General features: G+C 34.5%; 1 protein-coding gene across 1 annotated transcript in view; it reads right to left on the bottom strand.

Moving 5' to 3' along the window:
* ZC2HC1A (zinc finger C2HC-type containing 1A) overlaps positions 1–15,691 on the bottom strand; it is a 47,489-nt gene that overhangs the window by 13,236 nt on the left and 18,562 nt on the right. Inside the window, exons 4-7 of the mRNA XM_052651901.1 lie at positions 12,262–12,403; positions 9,761–9,909; positions 4,498–4,597; positions 3,789–3,888 (exon numbers count right to left, since the gene is read on the bottom strand). Of these exons, the coding sequence (XP_052507861.1) occupies positions 3,789–3,888; positions 4,498–4,597; positions 9,761–9,909; positions 12,262–12,403 (491 nt within the window). The remainder of the gene's footprint in view (positions 1–3,788; positions 3,889–4,497; positions 4,598–9,760; positions 9,910–12,261; positions 12,404–15,691) is intronic.

The raw sequence follows: 15,691 nt of genomic DNA, 5'->3' as shown, positions 1-15,691 counted from the left end.
TTAATCTCATTGATTAAATTCTATACAGATAACATAGTAACTCAATTCCATGGCAAAGTGAGCCCCTTAGTCTAATAGCTGAAATAATTGTTATCCACATAGGAAGCCAAACTGTGCAATTCTAGGTTGAGGTATTTCTAGACCAATAATGAAAGTCAGAGAAGTTCATAAAAATCTAAATGGTACACACAAACCACACACATCAAAAGATTGGCTTATAAGAAAAGCCACAAACATACTCAAAACCTAGACATTCATTTCTCACTCCTGTTAATATAAAGCATGAGAAACCAATTTCTTTTTTCATTAAAAAAAAAAAAAATGCTCCTTACTTGCATTGTTTCCCTAGTTTTACCACACCTGCTGCTGCTGCTGCTGCTGCTGCTAAGTCACTTCAGTCGTGTCCGACTCTGTGCGACCCCATAGACGGCAGCCCACCAGGCTCCCCCGTCCCTGGGATTCTCCAGGCAAGAACACTGGAGTGGGTTACCATTTCCTTCTCCAATGCATGAAAGTGAAAAGTGAAAGTGAAAGTGAAGTCGTGTCCGACTCTTCGCTACCCCATCAACTGCAGCCCACCAGGCTCCTCCGTCCATGGGATTTTCCAGGCAAGAGTACTGGAGTGGGTTGCCATTGCCTTCTCCTACTATATCCTATCTCCAAAGTAAACTTCTAGTTCTCAGAGTAATTGAACAGAAGTAAATCTCTGCAATTTGATACTTTAACTACTGAAAATTATCAGCTGAAATACCCATTTAAGTTAGTATTTAACCATTAAGAAAACATAATTCTAAAGGTACCACTGTGTAAACTCTCTGACATGATTCAAGTACAGCAATATTTATTTAAAACTCTGGGTTTCATCATACTTCTGATATCTCTATAAAGAATAAAGAATAAAGAATAAAGAAAACTATTTTTGGCACAAGAAAAAAATTTCTATTAGGGTGCATTTTGCTTTAAAAAATTCTGTTAAAATCAGCTGACTCATAGGTTGTCTAGAATTATCAAACATATGAGAATTTTTCCAAGTAAAAAAGTATGATTTCAATATATGCTAAATATTATAGATCATTGATATGTATGATTGCAGGCAAACACAACAGAGATTATACACACCAGGCTTTAAGTAATTCCAAACCACTAAAATGACTCATTTTACTAATCTCAAAAGATGCTCAACTTCTTGAACATTATAGCTAACCAGATGTCTTAATTCTGCCTTTACTCAATTCTGAATTATCTGTGTCAATAAAAATCATGATAATCATTTTTGTTGTTGTTCAGTCACTAAGTTATGTCTGACTCTATGTGACCCCATGGACTGCAGCATACCAGGCTTCCCTGTCCTTCACTATCTTCTGGAGTTGGCTCAAATTCAGACCCACTGAGTCGGTGATGCCATCTAGCCATCTCATCCTCTGCCACCCCCTTCTCTTTTTGCCTTTAATTTTTCAGTATGAAAAGACAAAAGAATAGCCATACAAACCTCAAGTAATTACAAGTACCAGAACCGTGATTCTGTGATGTTGCAAAAAGCTGACAAATCAGGAACTGAATTTATTGATTCACTATTATTTCATATATTCACCAAAAATTTGTGTGTCTGTATGCCAAGCATATACTACATTTTGTAGTTACATCTGTAAGCAAAGCAGACACAGAGCTTTGCCATCACAGATTTTATAATCTAGTAAGGGAAAGAGACAAGCCATTACCTCAGTAATTCTAAAAAGGAATGAGCTCTGTCACTAACTGGACAGCTATGAATGATTCTATTCAGTATAATAATCATATTACTATCAGTTAATACAGTAATTATATTAACTGATAGTAATATAATAATATATTGGTCAGAAGCATACATCACCACTCTCTTTCCAGCAGTTAGAAACAGTCCTTTAATACATAAGCATCATATATAGTATGGACAAATGAGATTTAAACAGTCATGCCTGACAGTTTAATATGGGACAAATTTTTAAATCTTTATAGCATTATAGCAGTGAACAACTTGTACAATTCTTGTGCCCAAAGTTTTTGCTCATTAGTAAAAACACTTTCTCCTAAAGATTAACAAATGTTCATCAGGTGTCAAGGTGTAAGCAGAGTTAAAGTTGTCAGAGCAAGAAAAAACAGATAAGAACAAAGTCAGGTAGCTGCTAGTTAGGGGCAAAGTAGGATCTAGAAATCTAGTATTTTAATCCAAAACCCAGTAACCCTTTTCATTTTACCAGCCAGCTTCACATGCCCTCTTAAAAAGAGTGTCAGGATAACTTAATACTGCCAACTGGTTAAGATTACCAGTATGATAGGAAAGGTACTAAAAAAATGACCAGCCTATAATTCACAGTCAACCATAAATGAAACCTCCATTTATAAACTTAAGACATAATGATATTTCTATATTTACATATCTAATGAGTCAACTCAGTAGGGAAACTATCAAAAAAAAATCAGATCAGGTTTTTTTTTCAGCACTAGAAGATGAGAACCTTTGCCTTTCAACCACCTATTCTACTGATAACCTGTCTCTTTCTTAAGAATAGCCTATCTCTTCTTTTTGGAAGCATGACAAAAAGAAAAAGCATTTAACTAATCAGATCTTGTTAGCTGATCTTGTTCTTTTTCTACAATGATAATACAATAAACTATCTTTAGATCTTAAACACTTTACATGTAGTCCAAATTAGGAAACAAAAGGCAATTACTCTCTATTGATCTTAAATATTTCCTATATAAAAGCCAAAACTGAGACTCTCGATCTGAAAATAACATGTGTCATGCTTCCTAAATCAACTTTATAAACAGTATCTGTAAATATAAAGAATAAGGCTACATTCTAATAATCATATGGCCATCCCTTAGTTTTCTTGTTTATCAAAATGAAAAGTGACTTTCTACTAGTATTCTATTGAAAGACTTCTATTAAACTCTAGTATTATCAATGAATTTTCCCACATTAAAATAATTGCTGAAGGCTTAATTATGCTACTTTATTAAAAAGCATATACATAAAATTATAGAAACATACACAGTATTAAATTTTTATAGTTTCTATCAAAGTATACATGGAGTTTATAGCCAACCTACTTCTCCAATAACAGTAGACTCATCTTTTTAAAATTTATACATATATCATGATTGTATATTATTGCTTTGTGTATTTTCACAGTTTGATATTCAAATACAGCTACACATTTTCTGTAACATTATAATAAAACCATATGTAAAGAGACTGATACTTATCACCAAAGAGAAGTCAATTTGTATCATGCTACCAACTCTTTGACAGCTGTGTGGCTTTGAGCAAATTACTTTGCTTCTCTGATCCTCTGCTCCTACAGCACCAGGGTGGTTTTAATAAAAATAATGTTAAATGTCTAGCACAGTGCCTGATACATGCTTAAAAAAATTGTTAGTATAAAAGGTCTACTGTATTTTAAGTAATTTCCTTAGACTAGATTCTCGAAAGTAAAATTATGAAATGGAAAATATGAATGTTTAAGGCTCTTGATAAAAGCCACCAGAACCTCTTCCAAACTGGTTATACTAATTTAGACTCTCAAGAGCAGTGTGCGAGCTCTTGATCAACAACATAGTAAAAGACAAACTTAGAAAATTGAGATTAATGAAAAAGCCAACTGTGTGTGTGCTTGTGTGTGCTAAGTCACTTCAGTTGTGTCTGACTCTGTGCGACCCCATGTTACCTAAACAAAATAAAATCTTAGTATCAAGCATACATGAATATACATATCACTAAAAAAATAAATTCTATGTAGACTTACCCTACATGAGGGGCTGCTATCGCTTTATGGGAGGGAGATAAGGTCTGAAGTTTGTTTCCCAAAGAGCTGCCAACTGAAGACACTTTACCTGAAGGAGCACCTTTTAATAAAAAAGATATTAGTTTTAACAACACTCTGAAAAAGAAAAATCACATTAACCAGAGCATGACAAAACAATGCTTTCATGGCAATAAATCTTCATGGCAAAAAGTCAAAAAATGAATTATTAAATCAAAATTTAAATAAAATTTTTATGGGACAACATACAGCATCCTTCATTTCTAATTTCTGTACTTCTTTCTTACAATTTACATACAAATGAAGGTACACTTCAGCAATCAAAATCTTTTTCAAACCATTAAATATTTGCCTATTAAGGATAATTATCCAGTTCAGACAGGTATAGACAAAAACAAGGGAAAAAAACACTGTGGTCAAAGAATCAAGAAAAGGACCTTGGTTGACTATTCTGAAGAGATGATGTATCGCTAACTATCTACATTTAGGCTAAAAAAGAACTACAAAACATCTAAAGTAGAAGCTACTGAAAGTTACTTTATTTTTACCCAAAGTAATTACTTATCTTCCACATCAACTCCTAATAAACCTAGTTTTACATAATCCAAAACAGCATATTGTCTTCATTTCCTTCTCTACTGATTCTGATATTAAAAAAAAAAAAATGAAGTTATTTTACAGATCTCATTACCTACAACAGTTTTGCTAGTGCCACTTGGTTGTGGTAATCGTGATGATCCTGATGAGGTGGTCCCAGGAGAATTAAACTTTTTAAGTGCAGGCGGCTTATACTAAAATAATGAAAACACAATGTTTTATCAACATCACATTTTGATTATGGATTACAAACCAGTATTTCAAAAGCACACATGCCCTTCAATGAGCCAGATGTTTTACCACCTACTCAAATTATCCAAATTTAAAGAGCAGGTTAAAATATATCACCTTTAGAGAGAAGTTTCCCAAGAAATGTTCCTTCTCCTAATTGGCATACTAAAATTTTGGGTCAGATGTCCTACTGCTAAAAGAGTAACTTTTCCCAGGTCAAAGAAAACAAAATGGATCAAATGGAAAAAAATTCCTCACTGTTAAGATTTTAAATGCCAACCATATTATAAGAAAAAAGTTAAAACCGCCCAAAGATGTTCACTTGGCGGTACGGCTTTAAAGGTCAACACTTTTGTATGTTCCTTGGTATGGTTTTGTATTTCATATATATAATCCAGGCACATATCTTACTGATGGAAATTCCTAAGAGCAAATATAAGCACGAACAAGTTTTAAACAGCTGTCTAATGGATTATTGCGCCAATGTGAAAATAAAGAGCTAGTTCTTCATTAACCTCACCAGAACATGTTACATGAATGGGATATGGGCTGAGAAAAGATACGGTATTTCAGCTTATCTCATTTATTCTCATTTTTTTCTCTATAGAGAAATATCACCATCAAGTTTGTTTTACTGCCTCTTATTTAAACAGAAATTTTCTGTTACTGAATATAAAAGCATCTTATTGATCACCCACTCCAATATAAAGAAGTAAACTTGCCCAGGGTTACACCCCAACTTAACAGAACAAGAATTAAGACTCATACTGTTTTAGCACTAGCTGTGTACGCCAACTATAAGGTGTTTATTGTGCTTGCCTGTGTACTTGAGCCCTATGCTTAGGACTTTATGAGAAAAACTGGTTTTAAGCCCAACTTTTAAAAATCAAATCATATTTATAACCTATTATCAGTATAAAATTTAAGATGCTCCGCTATTAAAAACTGCTGGCTAAGCATAAACATTAAAGTCACACATTATAACTCTTCAAAATTCAGTATTTGACCTTTTATCAATCTTGTAAAAGGGTCACACACACACACACAAATAACAAGCACATTTGACACTATAATGCCAGAAACTTCTATTTCTTAACCACTTGGCAACTAGAAAACCTTCAATAACTGTCCGTCAAATGAACAAAATGACTAGGAGACTTTGGAAATGTATATGGAGCCATACAAATATACTGTTTCTTGGAAAACCTAAGAGGTATTTCCTGTAGTATCAGTCTTTCCCATGAAAATATCAATACTATTGAATACATTAGGAAAGATTTTTAAACTAACACTATGGAAAACAAGACCTAACAAAGACTTGTCAAAATATTAGAGGCATGCCTACTAAAAATATGGTCAATAAAATTGGATTAAGAAACAGGACTGGTGACTCATTCACATTTTGCTAATTATCAAAACAGAGAACAATATACAGTGAGAGGTCAAGTTTTCGGCAGGAAGAGCCCCAGCAGCATTATACACTGGGAATAAAGATTTTAATGTATATATTAGGTATCTCTATATTAACTTAATGGCTTATAAAGAGAAAAAGGCAGAATATCTCCTTCAAAAAGTGCTTTATTTTTCTGCTCTGTATTAGACCGCCTATTACTGCTTTTTGGTCAGGTTTTCTGAGATGATGAGAACCTAGCCCAACTGTATCTATCTCCTACAGTATTTTCTATTACTTTCCACCAGAACAAGTCAGGTTAGTTTTGTTACTGACTCCTCATACTACTCTGAATGCCTCTTGTTTAAAACATCCTCATATATCTCTCAGTAACCGGCTGTTACCCTGACCTAGATAATATGACTCCTTCCTTACTGAGCTGTATTTTATCTGTTCTACATATCAAGCTGAAATTCTACTGTTAGGCATTCAGGATGACTCTAGCTAGCAATGATTTCACATAAATTCATTTTAATGATCAGAAGAACAAAATCTATTTTTACAGTTATACTCAATACATGTTTCATTTACCATGTATTAAGGAGGTGATTATTTCATGTGTGTTTATACAGATCACAAACCTAATTACATTTCCTTGGTAAAATAATTATGTTCACAAAGACTTTTCATTTCTGATAAAATGGGAGAAGGTATTTATTTATTTGGACCAGGGCAGCATTCAGCCCAAAGATGGGCACAATAAAGGATAAAAATGGTAGTAGAGACCTAGTAGACGCTGAAGAGATCAAGAAGAGATGGAAAGAATACACGGAAAAACTTGTATAAAAAAGATCTTAATGAACCAGATTACTATGATGGTGCGGTTAGTCACACAGAGCCAGACGTTCTGGAGTGTGGTGGGCCTTAAGAACTGCTGTTAATAAAGCTAGTAGATATGATGAAATTCCAGCAGAACTATTCAAAACCGTAAAGGATGATGCCATCAAGGTGTTGCATTCATTATGTCAGTAAATTCAGAAGACCAGCAGTGGCCACAAAACTGGAAAAGGTTAATACTCAGCCCAGTTCCCACGAGTAGTACTGAAGAATGTGCTAACCACTGGACAATCGCACTCATCTCCCATGCTAGTAAGGTCATGCTTAAAATCTTGCACGCGAAGCTTCAGCATTATATGAACCAGATGTCCAGGCTGGGCTTAGGAACGGAAGAGGAACTAGAGACCAAACTGCCAACATTCACTGGATTATCAAGAAAGCAAGGGAATTTCAGAAAAACATCTCTCTGTTCCATTGACTACGCTAAAGCCTTTGATTGTGTGAATCATGACAAATTGCGGAAAGCTCTTACAGATGGGAATACCAAACCATCTTATCTGTCTCCTGAGAAACTTGTATGCAGGTCAAGAAGCAACAGTTAGTACCCTGTATGGATTGGTTCAGGATCGAGAAAGTACAACAGGGCTCTCTGCTGTGGACCTGTTTGTTTAACCTACATCATGAAAAACGAGCATGTCATGAGAAATCTCAGGCTGGATGAGCTACAAGCTGGAAACCAACTATACTTTAAGAAAAATATTTACAAAGCTAGCTATCATAGATAAAAATAACATCATGGCCCGGAGACTATAAATAAAGGCCAAAATTGATTTCATATAAAATCAAAATAGTGACTACTTCATGGATGCTTGGGGCTGAGAGTGACAGAACATTACATTCTGGGACTGAAATAGTGCAGTAAGGCTTTTGTAAGACTAAGAATAGTCTATTTCTCAATGTTCTTGTGGTTACACATGAATTTATGTGTTGTGCATTTTTTCCTGCATATAATTTACCAGAAAAAATAAAATAACTGGGGAAAACTATAAGAAACAAGTCAGAATAAAAGTGTTGTAAAAAATAAGAGCTTAGCGATTAATATTTAAAATATTAACTATGGTGATAACTTTTAAAATATATACATGTATACTTAATTTTCCAGAGAATAGAAAGCCCTTTAATAATCAGAAAACATTATTAACAATTGAATAGCACATTTTCAGACTTAAAACTTCACTACTTTAAATGTAGGGTAAGTAAGAATCAATCAGAATACTGAAAATTCCTAAACACAAAATATTTACTGTGTTGCTTGAAACGCATAATGTTATTCAACCTAACCTAATCTGATACAGATCTAAATTATGCATGGGTTATTTAATTTGTTCTTTTAAAAGAACAATATGTAATTTAGCATACACTAGACGACATTATTTGGTCTGCTGTCTTCATGGGTCTACTTTAATACAGCCATGCTTGAACTTGATAAAATTCCTAACGAAGAAGAATTATGAAAGCTTAACTGAATGGTAGAACTTTTTCTTTAACTGCAAGAACCTGATCTTACTGTTTCTGTAGTGGGCTGCAGTAAGGCCAGATTATAGTTGCTAAATATGATAAGGAAGCATTTAAGCAACTTTAGGAAAAGTATTCTACTTAGTTTACTCATATAGATCCAGTACTTGGTACAGTATTACTCAAAAATGAGTGAACACAGATGAAAAAATATAGAATTAGATTGAAAGAAATATATATGACAGGGCATGGAATCAGAACTGAAAATTTAAGGTGGGAACTAAAAACTACCTGGATTTTACATTTATGAGTCATTTGGCACCACACTGTTGAAATATACACACCCTATTATATTTCCTTTACTCTACTATTTTATTCTTAAAGATCTTGTTGGGTGTTCTTAAACTGTTTAAAAGATATGCTTTGTTTGCCATCTGTTTTGAAAATTCTTCAAAATTAGTTTTCTTTGGTGTTCTTTCCCCACAATGATGATAACAATCATATGCTCTATTTCCAAAAATATTTACAGAAATTCAATAGCAGGATTCTCTCAAGGAGGTCTCAATTGCAATGGGATCTTTTAATCCAATATTTTATTCATAAGGAACAAGATAAGTGAATTTGGTTATTCCCATTTGCTAAATTTACAGTCCAAAAGAAAAGTTAACAAATGAAAGCTTTGCGAAAAATAAAATCTGCTTACAGAGGAGCCTGGCAGGCTACAGTCCATGGGGTTGCAAGAGTCAGACACGACTTAGCGACTAACCCACCAGTAAACCACTACATAATGCTGTCTAAGTTTTTATGTAACAATATACTTAAAGAAAAACAACAGTAGTGCAAAAATAAAGTACACATTACAAAATTCTCCTATGATTTATGGTTCTCTAACCGCTTTCACATACATCATTTCATTTGTTTCTCGCAATAGTTATGCAGATTACTTCACAGGTGAAGAAATAAAGGCTTACATATGATTAACGTCACTTTTGCCTAAAAGTTCAAAAGTAGAAGTCTGGATCTGAACCTATGTTTTCATTTCCTGAAATGTGTTACTCACATTATCACATGAAAATATTCATTATTCACATGATTTTCAAACGTGAATTTTTACTGCCAATTTCTCACTCATCTAACCCCTCTAGTTTCCTCTGAATCTGCTATAGTGATTTTAACACTTTCTCCCTAACACCTCTTTAAATCAAGTCTACTTCAAATTTTGCTCTCAAATAGCCATTTAAATTTCTTATTAAATCCTTGAACATTAATATATAAATTTTAGCAGGTGAGAAAACTGTAGTTAAATGTTCTGTAAAGAACAAACACAAAACCGTGAACTTAAATCACCTCATTATTTATTTGCAGGAATGATTACAAGGATTACCTGTGTCCGAGAAGTTGATTTTCCTTTGGTATCAGTAGAAAATTTGCCTTTATTACTAATACGTGCTGCCTGTTCTTTACAGAAATTTATATGTCTATCAGCTGCATTTTCATTAAATCTTCTCTGGCAATATGGACACTGAATATAGTCTAAAATAGAAAAAGAAACAGATTAGTAACAAAATACTTGAAATGAGACATAAAGAATTGTAAGTTTTATAAACAGTAACTTAAGATGTATACACAGTGTTTGTGAAGCAAAAACTTGTTTCTTTATAACTACCCAACCTGACTTATCCGAACTTAGTAGACATTTAAGAAAACAAGTCTGCTAGCATATGCTAAATCACAATTTTCTTCTAGCTTAGAATCAAATTTAAGGGGTGAAAAACAATAAATCCTCACTACAAAAATATAAGGAAAAATGTTAACTCATTTTTGCCTCTATAATACTATATGTTTTCATCATATATATATCTTTTATATGGTAGACTAGGTTAAGTAGTAATAACTGCTGCTGCTGCTAAGTCACTTCAGTCGTGTCCGACTCTGTGCAACCCCATAGACAGCAGCCCACACATTACATTAAAATATACTTTAAAAATTGGGCTCATCTGTTAAAATCTTTAATTTTGGTTAGATGAAAGCTGTCAAGAAATAATGTAAAAGACTTTATAGAGTTTTATTTTCTTTAGAGGTCCCAACAGATGGAAGAAGTGATAAAAATATATCTCATTAACATAATTAATTCAAGTTTAAGAAACAGCAAATGCTTCAAAGATTAAATATGCTTCGCAAATGTAATGTACATTATAAACAAAATTTCTTATAAAATTAAATCTTAAAGTTATCCCAGAAAAAAATCAAATTTTGTAGCAGTGTAAAAGATTTCAAATCTATGAGATATCAACAATAAATAAATATATAACAACTTAGCAAGGTCACAAAAAAAATCAATTTATTTCAAAAGGCTTACTTTTTGAGATGGAGTTTGCCTTTTAGAATTTACACTCATCTCAAGCTCAGAAATTGTCCTGCTAACTATTGAAATACATCTAAAACCTCTAATGACAAAGAAGTTGTTTTGCTAGGGCCGAGAGATAAAAAAATCTCTAAAGTTCAAATTATCCTGAAGAACTGCCACTCTCTCTCTCACTGACTTATGCAAACATGAGAAATATACCTATGTTGGTTGAATCAGATAAAATATACAAACACCTCTAAAACAAAGAGAGAATTCAGTTTCATGGGGAAAATTAAGACAGAAATAGAAGAGACTCACACCCAGATAGAACATTCCAGAGTTACTCAAAGCATTAATGTTAATTACTAAGACTCAAACAGGATTGGCAAACGAGGGAGGGCCCATGGGCCAAATCCACCTTGCCTGCAACATGTTTTCATAAAATTTTATTGGAACACATCCATTTACATATTTTCTGTGGCTGATTTCTAGAAACAGTGGCAGAAAGGAGCAGCTGCAACAGAGACCTTATGGCTTGCAATAACCTAAGATATTAACTATTGGCCCTTTATAGAAACTGTTTATCAACCTCTCTTCTACAATAAAATGCTATAAAGGATCATATCTAACTTTCCCTTTACTAACAAATTAATCCCAATCTAGAATAATGACACAATTTTAAAGCAGGTAACTTGCTATATTAAAATAACTACTTCTTAAGGCTACTCTGTACCCAATGGCAATATGTCAATGGTGCTATTTTAAATCTTTCAGTATCTTGATTATCTCATATATGGTTGCCAGCATCTTGCCTTGCTTTTGGTAAGGATAAAAAAGCAACTTTTACCCACCAAATGAAGAAAATATAAAAATACATGAATATAGGGCAAATTTAGTAATATCTGTTTATATGGTGGTTATCCCACTAGAATAATATATTTTTAGAAGCAAGATTATTATTTAATTCCTCTTTCTAGATGAGACGATACCAAAGAACTAAGCAACTTAACTATCTGAATCTTACTGAATGTCTACATTTCAACTGACAGTATGCATGATTAAAATGTTTTCCTGGAACATTTAATAGTTACTACAATAATTTTTAAATTATATTAAATACGAAATGACCACCCACTCCAGTATTCTTGCCTGAAGAATCCAAAGGACAGAGGAGCCTGGTGGGCTCCAGTTCATGTGGCTAGAAAGAGTCGGACATGACTAAGCAACTAACACTACACTACTACAATAATTCTTAAATTATATTAAATGCCTTACAAAAGTACTGAGAGAAAAAGTTTAAATAAAAGTACTGACATAAAAATATAATGCATTTCTATGTTCAATACTGCTGTGTCTTTTTAAGCCTAAATGCCTGGACTGTCACCATTATTTTATAGGAAACTTACCAAGATTATGCTTCATCAAGTTCAACTATTATAAATTAAGTTTAGTAATATCTTAAAATTTATAAGAATTCTACCAATACTATCAATATTTTGTCCCCATATGAACACTTTCTGTCAAAATATGCCATATACCAGGATCATAAGACGGTGGAGGAGGTGGGGGAAGTTTGCCACCCTCTTTTAGCACTTGACCAAGGCCTTTAGCTGCTCTTATTGTGGCAATGAACTCTTCATGCTTTCTTCTCCAATTAGATGGCTTCTTTGGTGGTTCAGGCTGTAAACAAATTAAAAAAACAAAACAAACCCCTAGTTTTCAAAAACAGTTTTTAATATAGTGAAACAAAACTCAAGAAAATATTTTAAATGTTCTCTTATCAGGAGTCCTTAAATGATCTTCTTCCCAAAGTTATAATTTTAAAAAGAAACTTTAGGCAATGGTATTTATATGCAAATTTTTAAATACAACTATAAATTGTGTCAGACACTGCTAAACTGCCTTCTGTCAGTGTTACAAACATTTAACCCACCACTAAGGATGTATTTCCCTATTTTCCCATAGCTTCTCCAACAATGTATGATACTGACATTTTGTTTTTTTTTTAAACTGATGAAAGAGGTGAAAAAACAGTTCTTTCTGTGGTTTTTAACTGGCTTTTTCCCTATAATGAGTAAAAATGAACATCTTTTTATATCATTAAGAATCATTTGTATTGCCTTTTCTGTGGTGTGTTTATAAAGCCTGGTCAACATAGCTATTGGGTTATTGGCCTTTTTTCTGTTTTTAACAACTTCAAGTAATTTTTTTTTTATAGACTAGCCTCACCCCTCCCCCATAATATATCTCTTTTAACCTTGTCTAAGTGTCCTCTGATATGCAGAATTATTATTTAAATGCAGTTTAACTTGCTTTTTCTTTTACTGTCTTCATATCTGTAGTCACTCAGCAAGGTCCAACCTCACACCAAGGTAAAATAAAAATTTCCCATGTTTCTACCTAGCCCTTTCATGGTTTCATTTTTAAGATTTTTAAACTTTTATTCATTTGGAATTTATCCTGATGTATGGAGTGATATATGGACTCAACTTTATTTTTTGTTTTCTAACATAGCTATGCAGCTGTCTCACCATCCATTACTGACTTTTCTCCCTAATGAACTGAGACAACACCTTTATCATATTCTGTTTGGCATTTGGGCCTATTTCTGAACTCTGTGTTCCACTGTTTCAACTGCATGTGTCAAGACTCGTGTTTTAAATATTGGGATTTTATATTTTAATATTCAGTAAGGACTTCCTTCGGAGAAGGCAATGGCACCCTACTCCAGTATTCTTGCCTGGAAAATCCCATGGATGGAGGAGCCTGGAAGGCTGTAGTCCATGGGGTCACTGAGGGTCAGACATGACTGGGCGACTTCACTTTCACACATTGGAGAAGGAAATGGCAACCCACTCCAGTGTTCTTGCCTGGAGAATCCCAGGGACGGGGGAGCCTGGTGGGCTGCCGTCTATGGGGTCGCAGAGTTGGACACGACTGAAGCGACTTAGCAGCAAGGGCTTCCTTGGTGGCTCAGTGGTAAAGAACCCACTTGAGATGGATCCCATCTCCCATAGGAGACACGGGTTCAATCCCTGGATCAGGAAGATCCCCTGGAGAAGGAACAGCAACCCACTCCAGTATTCTTGCCTGGAAATCCCATGGACAGAGAAGCCTGGCAGGCTACAGTTCATGAGGTTGCAAAAGAGTTGTACACAACTGAGCGACTAAACAACAAAGGTTAACTCTACTTTATTCTGCTTCTCTTTCAATTTTTCTGGTTATTCTTACATGTGTATTTTTCCATTTGAGCTTTAGATTCAGTTTGTTTTTTTTAAAACTATATTTTAACTGGAAAAATTAAACATTACATTCATATACAACTTAATTTAAAATCTCTATTTAGCTGAGATTTACTTATCTAAGAATGTGATATATTTCCATTAGAAGACATGTTTGTTTGGGTCTTTCAATAGTTTTTTAAAGTATTCTTTGTGAAAGTTTTCCACCTTTATTACTATAAGGTTTATTCCTAAACTGGAGAAGGAAACGGCAATCCACTCTAGTATTCTTGCCTGGAGGATTCCATGGACAGAGGAGCCTGGCAAGCCCATCTTTGGGGTCACAAAGAGCCAGACACAGCTGAGTGACTAACACTAATTTCTAAATATTTTATATTCTGTGCTATTCTTTCATAAGAATCTTTTAATCATTTTTATATTTCAATGAGTTGTTTGTTGAAATATGAAACCTTTCTGCATATTAACATTACATCCCATTACAACAATGATAGTCTTTTATTTCTTTTTAATGAATCTATTATTAAAAGAACCACAAAGGAAACTCCTGGCCTAGATGCCTGTCTTTACTGTTAAATACATGTGGGCATTTAAGGAAGAAAAAGCACCAATCTTTTAAAAACTCTTTCAAAAAACAGAAAACAAGAAAACAACTTTCGAACTAGTCATTATGAAAGCAACACAATTGATTACACAGACATTCCTCTTCTGCTTCTCTAAAATAACATGTGTCCAGGAGGCCTGCTGCTGTCTATACTTCCCTCAATTCTTACACTAATCACTTCAAACACAGGACACTTTAAAGTGGCCCCCTCACCTTCAGAAAGGGTATTATCTTTTCCATTAGTGCTCTCTGAGAGCCTCTGCTCTGGACCTCTTCAAATTTTGGTGCCTCTTCCCACTTCCTCCCTCCTGGCTTTTGTCCAATTTCATACAGGCTCATTCCACTTTCAGCTCATTCCAAGTTCCTGCAGCTCACCCCAGTTCCTGCCTCTGCTGTGATAAACAAGGGATATGTACTTTCAGATATACCCTCATCTTTAAGGAGTCACCGTTCAGGGTGAGGAGACCCCCTCAACTGTAAGGTTCTCCGATTCTAGGCCATGGGCGGCCCAGAAACTTCCTGCTCTTCTACCCGGATCTCAGTTTCTTTGGGCAGCTCTGACATATCCTTGTGGCTCAGACAGTCAAGAAACTGCCTACAATGTGGGAGACCCAGGTTTGATCCCTGGGCTGCGAAGATCCCCTGGAGAAGGAATGGCTACAGACATGACAAAGCAACTCTGAGAGGAGAAAGAGACATATTTTGTTTGTAGTCCCTGGAATATGCCTGAATTTCTCCAAAAATAGGGAGTCTGTATTTACTTTGCTCCACTCTGCTTATGATTTCTGTATTGCGAACTTCATTGTGACAGCTGTGTGTGCTCAGTTCCAACTGACTCTTGACCTCATGGACTGCTGCATGCCAAGCTGCTGTGCTCATGGGATCCTCCAGGCAAAAATACTGGAGTGGGTTGCCACTTACCCCTCCAGGAAATCTTCCCGACCAGGGATCGAACCTACATCTCCTGTATCTATTGCACTGACAGGCGGATTCTTTACCACTGTGCCTGGGAAGCCCATACTATGATGTTTAAAATCTTCTATACACTGTTTCTCCAATTAATATGCATATGACTCATTCCAAGATTTTCTTAAAATGCAGATTCTAATTTAGTATGTCTGGGAG

This window comes from Budorcas taxicolor, chromosome 14 (genome assembly GCF_023091745.1).
Source record: "Budorcas taxicolor isolate Tak-1 chromosome 14, Takin1.1, whole genome shotgun sequence".
Taxonomy (NCBI): Eukaryota; Metazoa; Chordata; class Mammalia; order Artiodactyla; family Bovidae; genus Budorcas; species Budorcas taxicolor.
This window is presented reverse-complemented; position numbering and strand designations above follow the sequence as displayed.